General features: G+C 50.0%; 1 protein-coding gene across 2 annotated transcripts in view; it reads left to right on the top strand.

The window, feature by feature from the left end:
• C2CD2 (C2 calcium dependent domain containing 2) overlaps window positions 1–19,078 on the top strand; it is a 78,539-nt gene that overhangs the window by 11,114 nt on the left and 48,347 nt on the right. For both annotated transcript variants that reach the window (XM_013005367.2, XM_045284935.1), the window contains exon 2: window positions 4,342–4,440. In XM_013005367.2, coding sequence (XP_012860821.1) covers window positions 4,342–4,440 — 99 coding nt within the window. The remainder of the gene's footprint in view (window positions 1–4,341; window positions 4,441–19,078) is intronic.

The raw sequence follows: 19,078 nt of genomic DNA, 5'->3' as shown, positions 1-19,078 counted from the left end.
TCCCACCATCTTTACTTCTGAAAGAGCATTCTGGCTGAACTTCATCCAAGACAAATGTGTGTGTTCTTCTGGCAGTCCACGGACTGTCAGTAGGCTTCGTGGTGAGCCCGAGAGGTTAGGCGTTTGCTAAAAGGCCCTCTGCTCTGTAGCTCTTTCTCTTGCTCATTCGGGAATTCTGGAGAAATAGCCTCGTGATGATGTCAGCGCTTGCTCATTTGCACTTGACTTGCCTGAATAACGTTTGCATCCCTCTGAAGCCTCCCACCCTTGCTCTGCCCCTGGAACCAGCTCAGACCTGGAATTCCCTCCACAGTGGGACAGCTGAGTCTTATCTGTAATCTCCCATGAGAATTTACTGAGCAATACTGCCTCAGTATCACCTGTCCAGGAAATAATTGAGGAAGCGGTTCTATTTAGGGTTGGATTGTTGGGTCAACAGAATAGCCTCTCAAGAAAATGTCCATGAAAAAGACCAGACTTGGCAGGCTGTCTCTGTGGTAAAACACCAGTCTTCTTGCCTGTGGTCATATTAATTTAATCACACATCTGTTCCATAGAGGTTTTTAATGACAAGAACTCCAGCAGACATTGGCTGGACTTAGCCACAGATGTGTGCACTGACAGGGTGCGGAGCATGCCCACAATGGAGCTGCATGAGGCCAGGAGGCAGAAAGTGGGCAGCTCCAGAGGTCTGCCAGGCAGGGGCTGAGGGTCCACTCCTTAGCACAGACAGTTGACGGTGCATTTCCAGCCAAGATCTCGTATCTGGCCCTTTGAGGTTTCTGCCCACCCATCCCTGGAGCCTTGGTGGCGTCATGGGTTACTTGCTGGGCTACTGACCGCAGGCCGGAAACCACAGGGCTCCTTAGGAGAAAGATGTGGCTGTCTGCTCCCATGAAGGGTTACAGTCCTGGAAACTACGGCAGCATCTCTCCCCTGTCCAGTAGGGTCGCGATGAGTCAGAATTGACTCGATGGCTGGTGTGCCTGCAGCAGTGGGAAAGGAGAATGGGGCCGCCTTGCGTGGCAGTGCAGTGGCTCAGAATGAGGAGTCCTCTCTCTTTTGAAAGTGGAGGTCTGTCTGGGTCTCCTAGGGCGGCCAGAGCAAAGTACCACCAAGTGGCTGGCTTTCCAGGACAGAAAGCTAGTGTCCTCTTTTGGCTTTGTTTAGGGGACTAACTGCTCATAGGTACAAGGCTTCTTTTGGCGGCGATGAAGATGCTCTAAAAGTGATGGGGATGATGGCTGTGATTGAGACAATCTGTGATGGAAACCATTCGTGGAAAAGCGGGATGAAAAGATACTTTCTCCGTGAACTTTTTGAAGCCCCCTCGTACAAAGTACCGTTTGGTAGGTTGCGTTGTGTGATAGGTGAATGACATCTCAGTAACCGTGTGGCATAGTGGTACACATGTTGGGCTGCCAGCCGTAATGTCAGCAGTTCGAAATCACCAGCTACTTTTAGGGAGGAAGACAGGACTTTCTACTCTTGTAAAGAGTTAAAGGCTCGGAAATCCACAGTGGCAGTTCTCCCTGTCTTATAGGGTCGCTGTGAATCAGCCTGGAACCCATGGTCGTGAAACTTTGAGAAGCATGGTATGTGGATACTTGGGCAATGCAAATGTTTTGGGTTTGACTGCTGTATTTGGCAGGGTTCCCTAGAGAAGCAAAACTAGGATGCTCATGCTTTTATATATGAGTGAATACGCTTAGTAGTTAAGAGGCATATAACAGCAAATTAGTCCACACAGCAGTACAGAGAGCTCAGTCTGACTCCCTTTCATGGGTCTGTTAGTAGACTGAAGGCCTTTCCAACTCTCATGGCTACTCGTCCAAGGCCAAGGAAGCAGACAGTGGGAAGATGAGGTGGCGAGGTGTAGCAGAGGCCAGTCACACAGCGTGGTGAAGCAGGTCACGGGGTAGCCTCACCTTATGGTGATGTGAGGCGGCTGGCTGGAGGGACAGCATCCGGAGTGGGGCAAGATGAGCTCACAGGCAGCAGACATGGCAGGTGGAGCTGTGCCGTGGCGTAGAGCAGCACGTCACAGCGACCATGGTTGGCTCAGCAAGGTGGCGCAGAGCCCTGCACAACCTCCAGATAGCACTGCCCACATAAGGAGGCAGGGCAGCTGGATGAAGCAGAGTCCTGGTTGGACCTCCAAGGAGAGAGAGAAAGAGAGGCCGGCCTCCAGAGAGCCATATGTCTAGGTTGTGCCATCAAGGGAAGTCATCAGGCTGCGACATAATTGGCAGACTACACTCCACCCAAATCTTCTTACAGGTGCCATGTTAGCCAAAAACGTAACTGTCACAACTACTGATTGAGGGCTTGGTGGTTTGAACCCAGCTAGTGTGGTCACAGAAGAAAGGCCTGGTGATCTGCTTCCGTACAGGTGACAGCCCGGACAACTCTGCAGAGCGGTTCTACTCGGTAACAAGAGGGGTGGGGTGCCACCAGTCAGAATCGACTATGGCAACAGGTTTGTGTTTTTGTTCTTAGATAGTGCATTCATTGTCTGCAGGTGAAAAGTCCAAATCAGGATATGGATCTGGTAACTTCCTTCTGGGCGCTCTGAGGAAGAGTTTCCTGTGCCTCTCCACTGGCTGCCGGCATCTCCCAGCAGTCCTGGAGGTTCCTTGGCTTGTTGACGTATCTTCACGTGGCACTTTGTCCCTGTAGTTCCAGCCCAGTGCTTTTCCTTCTCTTTCCTAAGTGAGGAACTGGCCTGTGGGCAGCAGTTCACCCCCTCCAGTTTCACAAGAGAAAGGAGGAGAATCTCCAGCCCAAGGGTAATTCCTGTGAAGCTGAGGTCAGACATGCCTCCACCCTTCTGGATCCCTGAGCCAACCCCACCCCCCACCACACACAACATTCCAGTTTTCTGCTGGGCTTGATAGTCCACACAGTGCACAGATAATACTCTAAATTATGGGGTTTTAGCAGGGAAGCTAACAGGTTACAAGTCAGGATCAGAAATGGCAAGGATGCAGCAGTTCTTCAGTCAAAACAGCCTCTTCTCTGGGTACCTGTCTCAGGCCCTTACACCCTCAGCCCTGCTCGGACAGGTGCAATCAAACTCCTTTGGTGCTGATACACCCAAGGAGCTCCCCACACTGCGAGCCAGACCCCTACCGAAACGCGCTCAGTTTTACTCATTCTATGAACCACAAAGCCCACTGCTCTGTCTTGTGGTTTTGGTGTTGCCTTCTCTGCTTCGGCTGTGGCTGCTGCCACTTCACACAAGGGTCTCAGGGTCCAAAAGACATGTTCCACTTGAGGCTCTTCTTTCACGATGGTTATGAATTACCCTGTACCTGCTTCCGAGATGGCTCAGCTTATACCAGCAAAGCTAGCCAATGCCCACATCAGGTTTTCTTAAACCCTATTTGTGTGCTCCCACCCCGTGGTTTGGTGGGAGCTATAAAGACTAATTGCTACAAGAGTCATAGCCAGGAAGTCAACTGCACCACAATAGCACACAACTTGGATGGGATTACGCCCTCTTCCAAGACCCTGTTTCCAAACAAGGCCCTGTTCACAGGCTTTAGGGGTTAGGATGTCAGCATTTTGCGGGGGAAGAACAGAATTAAATTCATGACAAGGACCTTCACCAACAAACGAGGAAGAAGACCCCGAGGAGTCTGGGTGCTTTCCGCCAATCATAAACATGATTCATCACACACCCTGCATAGCCCTCATTCCAGCATGGGGGATGGCGCTAAGGTTTCCTAGTTGTGCTTTTGCTGATAGGAACTGGCCTGATATCTGACCATGGCTGCTATGTAGAATTCACTAGAAAAGGACATCATGTTTCATAAAGTAGGTCGGTGAAAATGAGAGATGAGTTGGCACAATAGCCACCACAGTGAACTCAGGTATACCCATCCTCATGAGGATGGAATGGAACAGGGAGACATTTAGTTCTGTTGTACATGAAGTTTCAGGGAACCCTGGTGGTGTAGTGGGCTATGTGTTGGGCAGCTAACTGCAAAGGCAAAACCATGGGTCATTCCATAGAAGCAGGATGAGGCTGTCTACTACTGCAGAGATGTGCAGTCTCTGACATGCACAGAGGCCGTGCTACTCTGCCCTGTAGGGTCACTAAGAGTGGGAATTGACTCAATGGCCGTGTGTTTGGTTTGGGGTTGTGTACATAAGCCAAATCGATGGCAACTAAGCTCACCAACTGAACATGAGTACAGTTGAATGGAAACTAGCCTAGTTCTCTTTTCCTGAATTTGCAGAACTGGTAGCAAACGGGTAACTTCCAAATTTACATGTGCAGAGCTCAGAGAAGCCCGTGTGCCCATGTACCCTCACCGGCCTCCTTTTCCCTTCCAGGGCCCGCTGCTGCTCACCTTTGAGGAGGACCCGCTGCAGCAGCCCTTGGAGCTGGCCGTGCAGCAAGTCTCCAGTGTGTCCAGGTCCGCCCAGGAGAAGGTAAGGGGCAGGCGTGGGAGATGCTCACCTGTGGCAGGCCTTTCTAGACAGGAGGAAGGGCATTGATGCCAGGGGCCAGTGGAGTTTGTCTTAAAGGCAGAGACCTACATGACCAACCACGTCTAGTCCATCAACCATTGAACAGATAGGCACAATATGGTGCGTGTGTGTGTGTGTGTGTGTGTGTGTGTGTGTGTGTGTGTGGTAGGATCTTATCTGACCTTGTAAAGGAAAGAACTTCCGACACACGCCATGACACGGATGGGCCCTGAGAGGACTGCTGAGAGAAAGAAGCATAATGGACAAGTAGCAACCATTTCACTGTTTCAGTGAAATGACCCCTTTTATAATGAAGTGTGCAGAATAGGGGATCTGTAGACATAGGCTTCCCGGGGCTGGGTGGAAGGAGTCTTGGGGGGAAATGGAGAGTGGTTGCTAATGCTAGGCTTCCTCTTGGGGTGATGAGAACATTCTAGATGTGATTGTGGTGATGGTTGCACTACTCTGGATATGGTAAGCAGCATTGACATACACATCTGAGATGGGGGAATGGTATGCTATGTGATAAAATTGATGCAGGTATGCATCACTTAGCGTCCATGATTTGTTCTGTGATATAGGATGCTGTGTGATTTGGATCTTGTACAAATCCCATAGTGAAGGATTTTGTACCAGGGGCCTTATGGAATAAAAAGATAATGGACTTTTCCCACGATGCTTTGAAGTTCCCGTATAGATGTGCCCGTGCACGCATGTGTGTAATACATAAATGTATACTGTACATACTTATGTGAAGGTCCGAAGTGGTTTGCGCAGGATGAGTAACTGCTAAATTGATGGTTTGAATTCACTCAGTCATGCCTTGGAAGAAAGCCCAGGGATGAGTTGGCATTGACTCGACGATAGCTGGTGTGTGTGTTGTGTTGTGTTGTGTTGTGGTGTGGTGTGTTGTTGGCTATAGTTGGGTCTGCTCTCACTCATGGCTATACTGGACATGACAGAAGGAAGTACTTCCTGGACTTGTGCCGTCCTCATGGTCACTTGTGGATCACACCATTGGGATCTATAGGGTTTCCACTGGGCAGCCTTTGGAAGCACCATATATACTAGTGTATACGCCCAGTTTTTCAGCACATTTTTAATGCAGTTTTGTGGTACAATTAGGTGCCTCGGCTGATATTCGGGTCGGCTTATACTCGAGTAAATACTGTAGATTGCCAAAGTCTGTCTTGGTGAACTGAAGTGAAAAGCCCTTCCAAACCCTGCCCACCTGGAGTGACTCCACTGGTCTTTAAAGTCAGGCGGCACAGCTTCCCGCAGCCCAGCCACAAGCAGGCACCCCAGTGCAGCACACTGACAGATGGCCAGGGAACGTCTTCCTTTGGGCGGGGCTGGGTCAGCTGCAGCCCAAGGTTGCAGCCCCGCAGATCTGCGAAGGACTGTGAGCTGCAGCGCCCTGTCTGTGCCCGCTTAAGCCTGACCGTCACAGCGGTAGCTGCGCCCATTTTCCCATGAACTTCCTGAAGCCCCCTCGTTTAGATGGATAATGTAGTGATCTTTCTCTTTTCACAAGCACAGACCACACTGTCGTGAGAGCATGCATGTCGCCTGTCTCCACACACTCACACGAGTTTCTCAGAGGTGCATCAGAGTGCTGGGTCCTAGTGTGTCCATTTCAGCACAACTGGGTGTCCTGAAACAGCCTCCCGAGTGTGGGCCCCAGGCCCTCGGCCCAGCAGCACACACTGTGTTTCCTCAGACTCTTGTCAGTATGCGATCACGCAATGAGAGAATCCTCGGACTGAGTGTGAGGAAGCTTCTGGAAGACCCCAGGCCATGGGGCTACAAGCCTGCAGCAACCAGGCAGGATGTCAGCAGCTACAGAGCTAGAGAGGGAGTGGATAGTTCCGTGCCTGGTCTTGAAGATAGTGGAGCAGAGGCGTAGAGAGCTTCCAGGCTCAGCCCCCAGGCCCTCTGTTTGAGAAGTGACTCTCGGTGCAGGGAGTGCCCCTTACTGCCAAGTAGGGATCGGCTGCCTTGGTAGTGGCTGGTCTCTCTGTGTGTCTCCTGACACTTGTCCAGTTAGGAGAAGAGGGAAGCATGCAGGGCTGGCCTGGGGGTATGGATGAGGAAGCAGTCAGGCCGTGAACACAGTGCAGGCCCTTCGTATCTCCACAGTCAGCCTTACTGAAACAGTGTTTGCCCTCCTTGTCAGGAGTCCAAGCCCCATAGCTGTGAAGGTTGGTGCATGGCTGGAATGGGGTCCTTCCAACATAGGTGCTGGAATCCTGACCCTGGCAGCTGTGGGTGTGCCCTGCTTTGGAAGTAAGCTTGGCTTTGTCTAGGTTAGACCGTGTCAGGCATGTCTGAAACTTATCATCGTTGACAGGTAGAAAGAGCAGTTCAGACACAGAGAAGCTAGCACAGGTGGGAGCAGATGGATGCCAAGTGGCGCTCTCTTAAGGACCAAGGAAGAGTCCCCTTAAAAATGCCGAGACTCCTCCCTGACGATTTCCACTTCCAGGACCAGTGAAGACATACACACACAAGTAAAAATAATAACCCTGGTGGGGCGTAGTGGTAATGCATTGAGCCGCAAATAACGCATTGAGCCGCAAAGCACAACGCCAGCAGTTTGAAACTACCAGCCGCTCTGCAGGAGAAAGGAGAGGCTTTCTGGTCCCGCAGAGAGTGACAGTCCATGAACCCCACAGGGGCAGTTCTGCCCTGCCCTGGAGGGCAGCTGTCAGGGGGAATCGAGTGTGTTTGGAGAGTTTTGAGATGAGTGCTTCGTCCATGAAAACTTGAAGTCCAGAAGGATGTTCAAATCCAAAGGCATACAGCCTTTTATAGAAGTCACCTTTTCTTGGGAGGCCTTTGAGGGGGTACAGAGGCTTAATGCGCTCAACAGCTCATCAACAAGTAAGTAGTTCACATCCACCGAGAGGCACCTCGGAAGAAATACCTGGTGATCCACTTCTGAAAACTCCCTCCGTGAGGCACTATTCTCCTGGGTCAGCGGCTGTCCTCTCGGTCCCACTCTGCTCTTTGTGCTGACCTCCCTCCCCGTGGATCCCCTAGAGCTTTTACAGCCACGGACATGGAAAGGTGCACACGCAGAGTCTGGTTTTGTTCGCTGGCAATAGTTCTTGAGTTTTGTGTTTTCTTGGCCAGTGAGGACGTAAGGCTGGCCATGCTGTGACCTGTGGGGCAGAGAGGGCCACGGGCTGGGTGGACAGGCACTGCCGTACCCTAGGTGGCTGTCCTCTGCCTTGACACGGTGTTGACTTGGGGGAGGAAGGGCCCGGTGGGCTCCTGCCTGGGTAGAGCAGACCCTCATAGCATACAGTGGGGATAAGATTCATTGGGAGCTTGGATCTTTTCAACAGTCCATCCTTCTCTGGAGGATGAGCAGACATCTGAGACAGGCGTGGCGTATTTGTAGGGAGCCTTCTTTTCAGGGTGAGCCCTGGAGGTGTAGTGGTTATGTGCTGGCCTGAGATCTGCAAGGTCCACAGTTTGAAGCCACCAGCTGTTCCGAGGGAGAAAGACAGGGCTTTCTACTCCTGTAAAGACTGACAGTCTTAGAAACTCACAAGGGGCAGTTCTATCCAGTCCTATAGGGTTGCTGTGGGTCAGCATTGGCTCGATGGCCATGAGTTTGGCTTTTTGGTTTGCGTTTCCTTATAAGGACATGGAGCTAATTTGATCCAAGTTTCCTTTGTATAACATGTCCTGGGCAGCAAGTTACTGACACTTGTTCCGGCCCCAATGGGGGTAAGATACCCAGGCCTCTTGTGAATGTTGTTGTAGGATTTGCGCTTCCCCTCCCTTTTAGTAATGAAGCTTCATCCCCTCCCACGTGGGTTCCAGACTTCCTCTGAATTTGATGTCAGCATTCTCATATGCTCTCCCTCTGCAGAATTATTAAGAAGAAATCCCAATTTCTGTCTCCACCCCACCCCACCCCAAAAAACAAAACATCCAACCTCTCCCTGTTGGGTCATTTCCAACTCACAGTGCCCCCACGGGCTACTGAGTGGAGCTCCGCTAGAGGCTATCTTTCCCTGTCATTGGGACAAAGGTTTGGAAAAAGTGCACTCTGAGGATCTCAGGGACACCCATGCCCACCCCCACCCCCTCCAGTCAGAGTGTAACTTTCTCATCTTTGCCACTCGACCTTGGCAAGAAGTAGGGTTGGCATTTGGGCTAATGATAGGGACACGCCTGCCCAAACCCAGGGGGCTCGAGTACATGATCACATCGTTGACAGACCAGATAGGAAGGCAGGCCAGCCCGCGTCTCTGCGCATCTCTGTGAGTGTGCTCCTGGTTCGTGCCTCTTATTCAGCTGCCCTGCTGACCCTCACAAAGGAGGATAAGTCTGCCCTGCTCCCCGGGCCACCCTTCTTGAGCAACCCCCAAAGACCCTGATGCACCAGGGTGCAAATACCTGGTTCCTCAGCAGCCCGCTGCCCCGCAGTGTGTATCCTACGTGCAGAGTGGGTGGTGGTCTTTCCCAGAGAGTCTAATCCAGTTGTTGCTGACAAGTTAATGTTTGACTCGGGGTGCCCCTGTGGCTGCTGGAACTGCGTCCTCGCATTTCCTCGGCTGTTAGTGGGGCACAAGCCGATCTCCAGGCCTTCCTGCCGTGGCATCGCCGGGTAGGTTTGAACCACTCACCTTTAGATCAGTAGTCCAGCACAACTGTTGGTGCCACCCAGGGGCCTTGGGTTGTGCACACTTGAGGGCATTTTCCATCGTCTTGCGGGACTGACAATGGACCCCCTGCCCACCTTGGCTGGCTTAACATGCGCTGAGTCCCCCTGCTCAGGTTTGTGTGGCAAAAGTATTTTCCTAAGGGAGTGTTCTCAGGTGCGGAGGAGAAAGTGTGCTTGCTCAAGTCGAGTCCATCCCCGAACCCTAACTAGTTGTTGCCGAGTTGACCTGACTCACAGAGACCCCATGCGTGTCACATAGCACCATGATTCCCCACCTCTCCAAGGGCTGCTTGGTCAGAAGTGGATTGCCAGGCCTTTCTTCTGAGGTACCTGCCTCTGGGTGGATTTGCACCCCTAACTGTTGGGTTGGTAGCCAAACGTTACCGTTTGCCCCCTGCAGGCACACCTGCAGACCTAGGGTGGCTATGCGCCCAACTTATGGCAGGGGAGGCATTCCCCGTGGGGCTTTCTGCGCATGGCACCATTACCTTTAACCCGGTCTCCAGGGACTCGCTCTGCTGTCTCGTCTAGTCTCAACATGCACAGGAGAAACATACTTCTCTGTGACTTTAATTGCGCCGTGGTGCAAGAGCAACAAGTTTCTACCTACGTCCTCTTTCCTCATATCCTGGGAGAGGAATGTTCCAGAATGTTTGACCCAGAAAAAGGACATTCTTTTCAAGAAAGATTTTCATATGAATTGAAACCACACCAAACCTGCTGTGGTTGAGTAGATTGCGACTCATTAGGGAGCCTGTAAGATAGAATGGGATGGCCCCACGGGCTCTTTAAGCCTCTCTATCTGTGTGGAAGCCATGTGCCTCATCTTTATCCCACGGAGCAGCTGGTGGGTTCGAACCGATGACCAAGGGTTTAACCCCTGTGCCAACAGGGCTCCTTGGTTTTCACATACGGTAGTTAGTGGGGAGGGTTTTGTTTTTGTCACAGAAAATCCCACACCTACACAAAAGAAGAGGGAGACCCGAGTCTCACTGACCCCATGTACCCCTCAGCCAGGTTCAAGTCAGCGGTCTCCTTTCTCTGTCTCCCCAGCAGCTCCTCCAACCCCTGGCGTTGTTTGGCGCGGTTCCAGACACTGCCCCGAGACACTTCATTCTTCTGTTAGTCCCATTTCACAGGGACCTGGGCGCTGGCCTTTTCTCCACAGGAGGAGTCTTGGCTCTCCCTCTGCACACAGTCAAGCGTTTCTCTGCCCACCCTCAGGACCCCGGGTGAGGGCCACCGCTCTTCCAGGAAAACTTGGCAAGAATCAGAGTTTGGGCAGTGATGCCGTGATGGGGGCGCTCTGCAAAAGACAGGCATGATAAGTGTGTGTCCGAACTTACCTGCCCTGCTTATTCGGAAAACTCCAAGGGAACTGTGGGGCGCTTGCCGCTCAGATGCTGCACGTGGCAGGGCTTTCACCACGTGGGGCTGGGTATCCTGTGAGAAGTTCACGTGATTTCTCTTTTCAGTGCCTTTTCTGAATTCATGGAGCGTTCTACTGGTCAAGTGATGGGCCAGCTCCTGAAGGTTTAGATAAAAGTTGTAAGTCTCCCCGTTTGAGGGAGGTGGGAATCCAGGGAGATACCGGTTAGATACAGGCTTGCTTGGGGCACTGCCTTCTCTTTCAGCCACAGACCGGTGCCTGGTCCGTGAAACACAGTCCCCTCTGTGGCCTGGTGGTGAGAAGGGGTCTGTGTACCTGTGTGGGGTCCTGCATGTCACCTCCCAATCGTGGTTTGTGATGGCACCGTGATGGTGACCCAGCCCGAATGAAGGGCTCTTAGCCTTTCTCAGTTGCCATTCACAACACCCTCTGCCATCATCAGCTTCATGCCTGTGGTCCTTAGAAACAACCCTTAGATGCACACAGCTTACCTCACTTGGCCAAGGGACTGCTTCAGCCAGAGGAAGTGGTAGAACTGTAGATTCAGCCTCCAGAGACAAGCACTTACTACTACATGCAGCATGCAGGGCATGTTACTATTAGTATTTTGCATTAGTATTTCACTTTAACTCTGACAGCCACCACTGCCACATTACCACCAGCAGCTTCAACACAACTACAACCATCATTACCTCCACCATTACTAACACCTCAACTACCATTGCATTCACTGCAGCCACTGCTTTATTTCACCTCCACCACTGCTACTACCACCTCCATCAATAACTAGTACTTCTACCACCATTACCACCATGGTCACCTCCATCATTACTATTACCTTCACCACCACCCCCTACCACTTCCACTCCCCCCACCACTCCACCTCCTCCACCCCCACTCCCCCTTCTCCCACCATCACTGCCACCACCTTTATCGCCAGTATCCATCTTCTCTGCACCAGCACCACCATGAAAGAGGCGGTGAAGCCAAAGAGAACTGCACAGCCATACCCAAGCTTTGCTCATGTAAAGCCATAGTAACAAACACAACTTGAGCACTTGGGTGGAGTTTTCTAGCCAAGTCTTTATTTTATGTTGCACATAAGAGGAACCCATAGCTTACATTGGGTGTGTATTGACACAAAACACTGGGTGTGTTTTGGATGCCATGTGGATGTCTCCAATCGAAGACTGCATGTTACACATTTACAAACTGAAATCTACTCTGAGACCATTTGGATCTCCCCTGCTTTCCCCATACTTCAATGACCTCCTTTGTTTGCAAGGGGAACCAACATAATTTCAACAAGAGTCCGTCTCTCTAGTTGCTAGGAGGAAACTTGATTGCCCACGTCTTTTGTTTATTTGTTTGTTTGTTTTTTGGCCTCACATGACCTGAAATTCTAGCTATCCCACTAGCCTGGTATGTATGCTAACATGCTACTTGGTTGTGAAATTGTTTTGAATCAGGGTCTTCCCAAGGGGAGGCTGGGACATTCCTCATTGGAGACCCACCCTTTGGAGATGGAATGCAGATACTGACCCTAAATAACAGAAGGCAGAGGTGGAAGTATTGGCCAGATTCCTGGGGATTTCTGGGCTAAGTCAGCCTGGCCCTGCCTTGGAGAAAACAGTAGAAGGAGTCCCAGGTACAGCGATGCTTTGTCTGTCTGTTAGAAAGCACCGGACACTTCGGGTGGGGGCGGCCCAGTGGCATGGCCCCCAAAGGGGAGCACCGACTTGGGAGGAGCCTGCTTCCTTCCTTCCTTGCATTTTACATGAAGTCTCTTCTATGTGTCTTTACACAGAGTGCCCCCCAAAATGTTCATTCACAGATGTTTAACATAAGGAGCGCCCACTTTAACCCACCCTTGAGCCCTGGTGGCATAGTGAAGTTACAAGTTGGTCTGCCAGCTCCCAGGTTACAAAGCACCAGCCGCTCTTTGGGAGGAAGAAGCAGCCCACAGGGGGCAGTTCTGCCCTGGCCTGCAGGCCCGTTGTGAGTCAGCACTGACTCTTTGAGTCTCTGTTAGCAATACCTTCTGCTAGTGTCACAGGGCTGAAAGGCCTCTGTCCCTTTTAAGGCACAACATTAACAAAAGGGGTGAGGCTGCTAGGGATGGGGTATCAGAGTGGAAGGAGTTCTAGAACCCAGAGAAAGGAGCCTGGGGCACAGATACCACCCCTCCCTCCCCCGCAGCCTCAGAATACCATCAAATAGGCCATCTGCCATCCTTCCTTGAAGCCCAGGTACCGCAGGCCATCCCCACCCCCACCCCCAGCCTCAGAATACCATCAAATAGGCCATCTGCCATCCTTCCTTGGGCTTGGCCACCATCTCATTTTTCTGTTTTATCTCAGACCACTGAGAGGGGGCCTTGTAAAAATTATATTGGCATGTGTATATTTTAAATCCATGGACAAATAGGGTTAACTTTATAGATGTTCTGATAGTATTTAGCTTATTAAATTGAGAAGTAAAAATAAAGCCCACTAAATCTAGAGCCTTTTTAGGTGAAAAGCCAGTGTCTTTTTGGGTGGAAATCAGAGAAGGAAAACTAAAATATTTTCTCCTAGAACGGGTGATAGAAACGTGGCCAGACTTTACGCTATCAAAGGCAGAAAGCTTGTGAGACTTAGGCAAACAAGGCAGTCCCAGCCAGTCCCGGCTCTCACAGGTTTCTCTCTCTTCCACGTTCGAGTTGTGGTAGCCCTGTGATTTAATATTGGGCTGCTAACCACAAGGGTGGCAGTTCAAACTCACCAGCCACTCCGCAGAAGAAAGATGAAGCTGTCTACTCCATGCAGGTTTGCAGTCCCAGAAACCCCAAGGAGCAGTTCTCCTCTGTCCTATAGGGCAGCTTTGACTCGGGATGGGCTTCATGGTATGGATTGTGCTGTCTTAGAGAACGTCTGCAGAGGTGAGGAGAGTACATGAGGTTGGGAAGGATCTTTGACTTTGAACACCCAGTGATCAGTGAAGAGTCCTTTCTTGTTGTTGTTGAGGTCTTTCCTTGAGGTGTTATAAAATGTGATTAGAGCGGAAACGATTACATGACATAAGCCTCTTGGATGCGTCTCCTCGGGTGTATTGCAAGTGCTTTTCACAGACACAGGTAATTACCTGCTTCGTTCTCCGGCATGTTGTACGAGAAGAAAGAGCTGAGGCATCTGCCCAGAAGTTTGACACTGAAGGCAGGTGGAGATGGGAGAGTGGGCTTTGTAGCTATTACAGGATATTGTTGGCAAGCAGTAGCCTTGCTGAGAATACCTCAGCCTGGAATTTGGCCTCTGTAATTAAATAGAGGACAGTGGCTTCTGGATAAGCCCTATTTGCATAGGTATGTGGCTATTTGATTTTAAGGTGTGCACCAGAAACAGGAGTGAGCTCACAGGTGATGGGCATGAAGGCCTCCCCCACTCTGTTAACCAGGTTACAGAGAAAATGAAGCCCACAATCTTCCAAGCTTACCTGCACATGGTGGTTGAATGGGCCACATCCTACGAATGTCTTTGCCAGGCTTCCTTCTCTCTCGGAATTATTTTTGGAAGTAGATCTGCCCGGCCTTTCTTTCTAATCTGCCCTAGCTCCACTGAAACCCGTCCTTGGTATTTGGTGAGTATTTGAAATACCAGTGGCATTGCCTGTGGCATCGCAGTCACACACAGGCCACCACAGGACAAAACCAGAAAAAGCCGAACTCACTGCCATCGAGTGAATGCCGACTCATAGCGACCCTATAGGACAGGGCAGAACTGCTCCCGTGAATTTCCAAGACTGCAGCTGTTTACGGGAGCTGAAAGCCCCGTCTTTCTCCTGCAGAGTGGCTGGTAGTTTCGAACTGCTGACTTGTGGATCACAACCCAACCCTTAATCACTATGCCACCAGGGCTCCTTACCACAGTACAGAGCAGGCCAAAACAGGCAGCAGAAGCCCGAAGCGCTTCCTCTCTGATGGAAACCAAGTGTTCCCAGGCCCAAGCCCTTAACGCCCTTAGTGTTAATTTGGTGCTCCCGGGCGCTATACTTCCAACTCCTCACCCTGTGTGGTCCCCTCCCGCTGCAAAACACTCTCTTACAGTTCATGCTCCGTGGCTGGATTTTGTAGTGGTTCATAAAATTCAGGAGCGTTTTTTGTTTGCCCCAGGAGAACAAGGCCTTCTACTCCTGCACGGAGTTACAATCTCGGAAATCCACTGAGGCTGTTTTACCCTGTCGCTGTGAGTTGGCATTGGCTCGATGGCGGTGAGCTTGGGTTTGGGGTTTTGCTTGCCTTGGGAGAGCGCTTTAAGAAGAAAGCAGGCAGGCTTAACGATGGGCTCTTTTCGAGGGCCACCACCCATCTGCCAGTGTGTCCAACCTTGGTGGCTTGGGTGTGGTTATCGTGCTGGAAGCAAATCGCCGATAGTTTAGATGCCAGCAGGGTCATTCATGGTGGGGGTTTCAGTGGAGCTTCCAGACTTAGACTAGGAATGAGGATTTGGGGATCTACTGGGAAAAAATTAGCCAGTGTAAATCCTACAGATCCCAGAATAGTGCCCAACCTCCTGCTGGGCGATGGACTCCTTCGGTCGAAAGGCACTGAAAATAGACAGGGGCTGGTTCCACCATGTGGATCATGTAATTAATGCCGCTGAATTACACAGGTGGAAAATGTTGGTGCGTGGCACAGTTTTGGCAATCTACTCACCACAATAATAAAAATAAATGAATCCTCTGTATCCGTGTACACAGATAGACACAGGGCCTGCAGCGAGTATAACAATGATTATGAACATGGCCCGGGGCCAGGCAGCATATGATTCTGTTGTAGGAGTTGATGCCAGGGACACTGGTTTTGGGTTTTCGAAGAGTTTCAAGGAAGGCCCTCAGTGAGATGGACCGACTCTGGACTAGATGGACTGACTGACACAGGTTGGTGCAGCACCAGGCAATGTTACGTTCTTCGGAGTGACACAGGGTTGCTGTGAGCCCAAAGAGGCTCAACAACCCCTAGCAACGTCAGCATGCCTGCGGCCTAAGTCTTGGCGTTGCTGAGTCTGCTCTGGGGCCATTGGGGTTGCTCTCCTCTTAAGCCAAGTTCCTTGTCGCCACCAGAGGTAGTCTCCATTGTTGCTAATTAACTTTTAAAATCACCTACTGGTTTCTAACAACTTCAGAGAGAGACACCTAACAACCCAAGCCAGTGAAAATGTAGAGATTGTAGTTATATGATTTCACCTAGTTGAGGTTCTCTGTGGAGGTAAGTTGGCAATTTAAGAATGGATTCCCATGAATACTCTTGTGGAGCAACAGCCTCTGGGGTCCGGATGAGGATCGATACCTGCTAATCAGTATCTAGTAGATGTCAGCCTTTGGCAACTGAGTACCCAGGAAGCCCAACTATCTGCACTGGTTTCCTATATAAGCAGTTGGGTGATCCTGCACTCCGGGCTCGGCTAGTGGAGGCCCCACCACTGTGCAGGGGAGAGAGATGCCACTCCCCATTACGGTCAAATCTTAATACTCTCAAAGGCGATTACTTGCATTGAAAACCTCCCTTGCGTTTTTGCCCTCATCCGTTTGACAATGGGACGTTACCATTTATTTGGGACAGCGGCTGGCCCTGGCAAAGGGTTGAGCCTTAGTCGCTGTCTCTTCTGGTTGGCCCCATAGGAGCTGCAGTGGCCATCAGTCCAAATGCTCTGGCAGGTCTGCATTTTTATTTTAATTAGCAGCCTTTCTCTGGCTGCACTTGGAGAGGAAGACATGGCTGGTCTGTGTGACTGATTCTATTTAGAGGTTTGGGAAACGAGCGGGTGCTATGTGTTGCCATTTACATGGATTTTATTAGCTGTTGTAGAGTCTGTGCCAGCTCATGGCGTCTTTGCCCTGCTTCTTGCGTCTTCAAGGTCATCGCCGTGTTTGAGCCCATTCTTGTGGCTATTGAGTTCTCCCACCTCATTGACCTTCTGACTTGCCTCCAGTAATTAACCCCTTCTGATGACATGCTCAGTGTAAGCGAGGTCTCGCCATCCTTGCTTCTAGGGAGCACTCAGCTGCCCTTCCTCTCAGACTGATGGTGGATCAACACGTTGGCCCATTCAGTGATCTCAATGACTGTCCTGGCATGACTTAACTGATTCATGGTGAGCCAGAAGTTAACATGCTTCTCACCTTTTTAACCAATTTCTTGGGCTATTTACATATCAAGGAGCGGGTGGTAGAGATGCTTCCTGTGGAATTCTCACACAAGGGAACCACACACCTTTGTGTCAGAAGCAATTAAGCCCTCAGTGTCCTGCAAATCCTGATGGACTTGGCATACAAGGTCCTAGAGCAGCAGTTCTCAACCTGTGGGTCGCGACCCCTTGGGGGGGGGGTCTAATGAGGGTTGCCTGATTCATCACAGAAGCAAAATTACAGTGATGAAGTAGCAATGAAAATACTTTTATAGTTGGGGGTCACCACAACATGAGGAACTGTATGAAAGGGTCACGGCATTAGGAAAGTTGAGAACCACTGATCTAGAGAAATAATAGAAGGGACCGAGTCATTGTTTTTACTATCAGCAGTGGAAGCCTGGGTTGGTTGAGGCAAAAGACGGTGAATTTTCTCTATGCCCTTGCCATGTTTGTGTGTAACTCATCCAGGATCAAAATATGCCCCCCCCACTCCCCCCAAAAGAGATTGTTTAAAGATCATTTCTTTTTAAAATGAAAAGACACTTCTTATGCTAACATTTTCTTGTCCCAAGTATACTGTGTAGATGCAGTGTACTGTGTACTGTGGAGACGCAGTGATGTAATGAGGGTCTGTAGCTCATCCATGTCAGTCTTGGATGAGAGGGATGTCAACCAGAGCGAGTTGAAATAAGGGTTGTGCAACTTTGTGCCAGTATCGAGAAGAGGCAAGATGCTTGTTGTTTTTTGATAGATCTAAGTGATTTTGGGCTTTGAAAAAGGTCAGAGATTACATTTTTATTTCAGGGGGGCAGGTAAGCAAGCTGGTAGACTTGCTACAGAAGAAGAAAGTTAGGTAGAGGGCATAATTAGGTGTGGAAGGAGAAAGGGAATTAGCTAGGCTGTGAAGAAGGAAAAAGTGGAAATGTTCTATCCCTGAATTTTGTGTCAAAATAATATTTGGATAAGCTTTCCTATTTACACTAGAGAATTAAAGAATTTTCTCTTCCCTCCCTGCAGTGGGGGTCAGCAGCTTCTTTGGAAAGGCTGGGTATCAGTCTTGCCTCAGCTGTCCTGATGATGTAGTTTTTAAAAAAAATCATTTTACTGGGGGCTTGTGCAACTCTTATCACAATCCATACATCCATCCATTGTGTCAAGCACAATTGTATATTTGTTGCCCTCATCAGTCTCAAAACATTTGCTTTCAACTTGAGTCTCTGGTATCAGTTCCTCATTTTTATCCCTTCCTTCCCCACCATCCCTCCCTCCCTCCCCCATGATAATTTATAAATCATTATTTTTCCATGTCTTACACTAACTGATGTCTCCTTTTACCCACTTTTCTGTTATCTGTCCCCCAGGGAGGGGGGTTATATGTAGATCATTGTGATCAGTTCCCCCTTTCTCCTCCACCTTCCCCTGTCCTTGCTGATATGACTACTCTCATGATAGGTCCTGAGGGGTTTATCTGTCCTGGATTCCCTGTGGTGCCAGCTCTTATCTGTACCCGTGTACGTGCTCTGGTGTAGCTGGATTTGTAAGGTAGAATTGGGGTCATGATAGTGGGGGGAGAAAGCATTAAAGAACTAGAGGAAAGTTTCATGTTTCATCGGTGCTAGACTGCACCCTGATTGGCTCGTCTCTTCCTTGTGACCCTTCTGTAAGGGGATGTCCAATTGTCTACAGATGGGCTTTGGGTCCCAATCCGCACTCCCCCTCATTCACATTGATATGATGTTTTGTCGTTGTTCTGGGTCTTTGATGGCTGATACCTGATCCCATCAACACCTCGTGATCACACAGGCTGGTGTGCTTCTTCCATGTGGACATTGTTACTTCTGAGCTAGATGGCTGCTTGTTTATCTTCAAGCCTTTAAGACCCCAGATGCTCTATCTTTTGATAGCCAGGCACCGTCAGCTTTATTCATCACATTTGCTTATGCACCCATTTTGTCTTCAGAGATTGTGTCGGGAAGGTGAGCATCACGGAACGCCAGGTTATTAGAACAAAGTGTCCTTGCTTTGAAGGAGTACTTGAGTCGAGGCCCAATGTTTGTCTGCTACCTTAATACTTAACATATAAATACATGTATATTTATCTATTTCCCTATCATTATATATAAATATACATGCCTGTATTTAGACCTTTATAAACATCCACTTGCCTCCTAGTTCTTTCCTCTATTTCCTTTTACTTTCCTCTTATCCCACTATGTTTAGCCTTTATCCAGGTCTCAGTAATTTCTCTCTGCTACATTGCCCTTGATCAAACCCTACCAGCCCTCCTCACCGTAGATATTCGATCCCTTGTGCCTGGGTTTGTTAACACCCACTTTCTTTCCCGACCTCCCCCTCTCCCGTGCC

The sequence above is a fragment of the Echinops telfairi genome, unplaced genomic scaffold (genome assembly GCF_000313985.2).
Source record: "Echinops telfairi isolate 266 unplaced genomic scaffold, ASM31398v2 ScPeMD7_7469;HRSCAF=8507_0, whole genome shotgun sequence".
Classification (NCBI taxonomy): Eukaryota; Metazoa; Chordata; class Mammalia; order Afrosoricida; family Tenrecidae; genus Echinops; species Echinops telfairi.
This window is presented reverse-complemented; position numbering and strand designations above follow the sequence as displayed.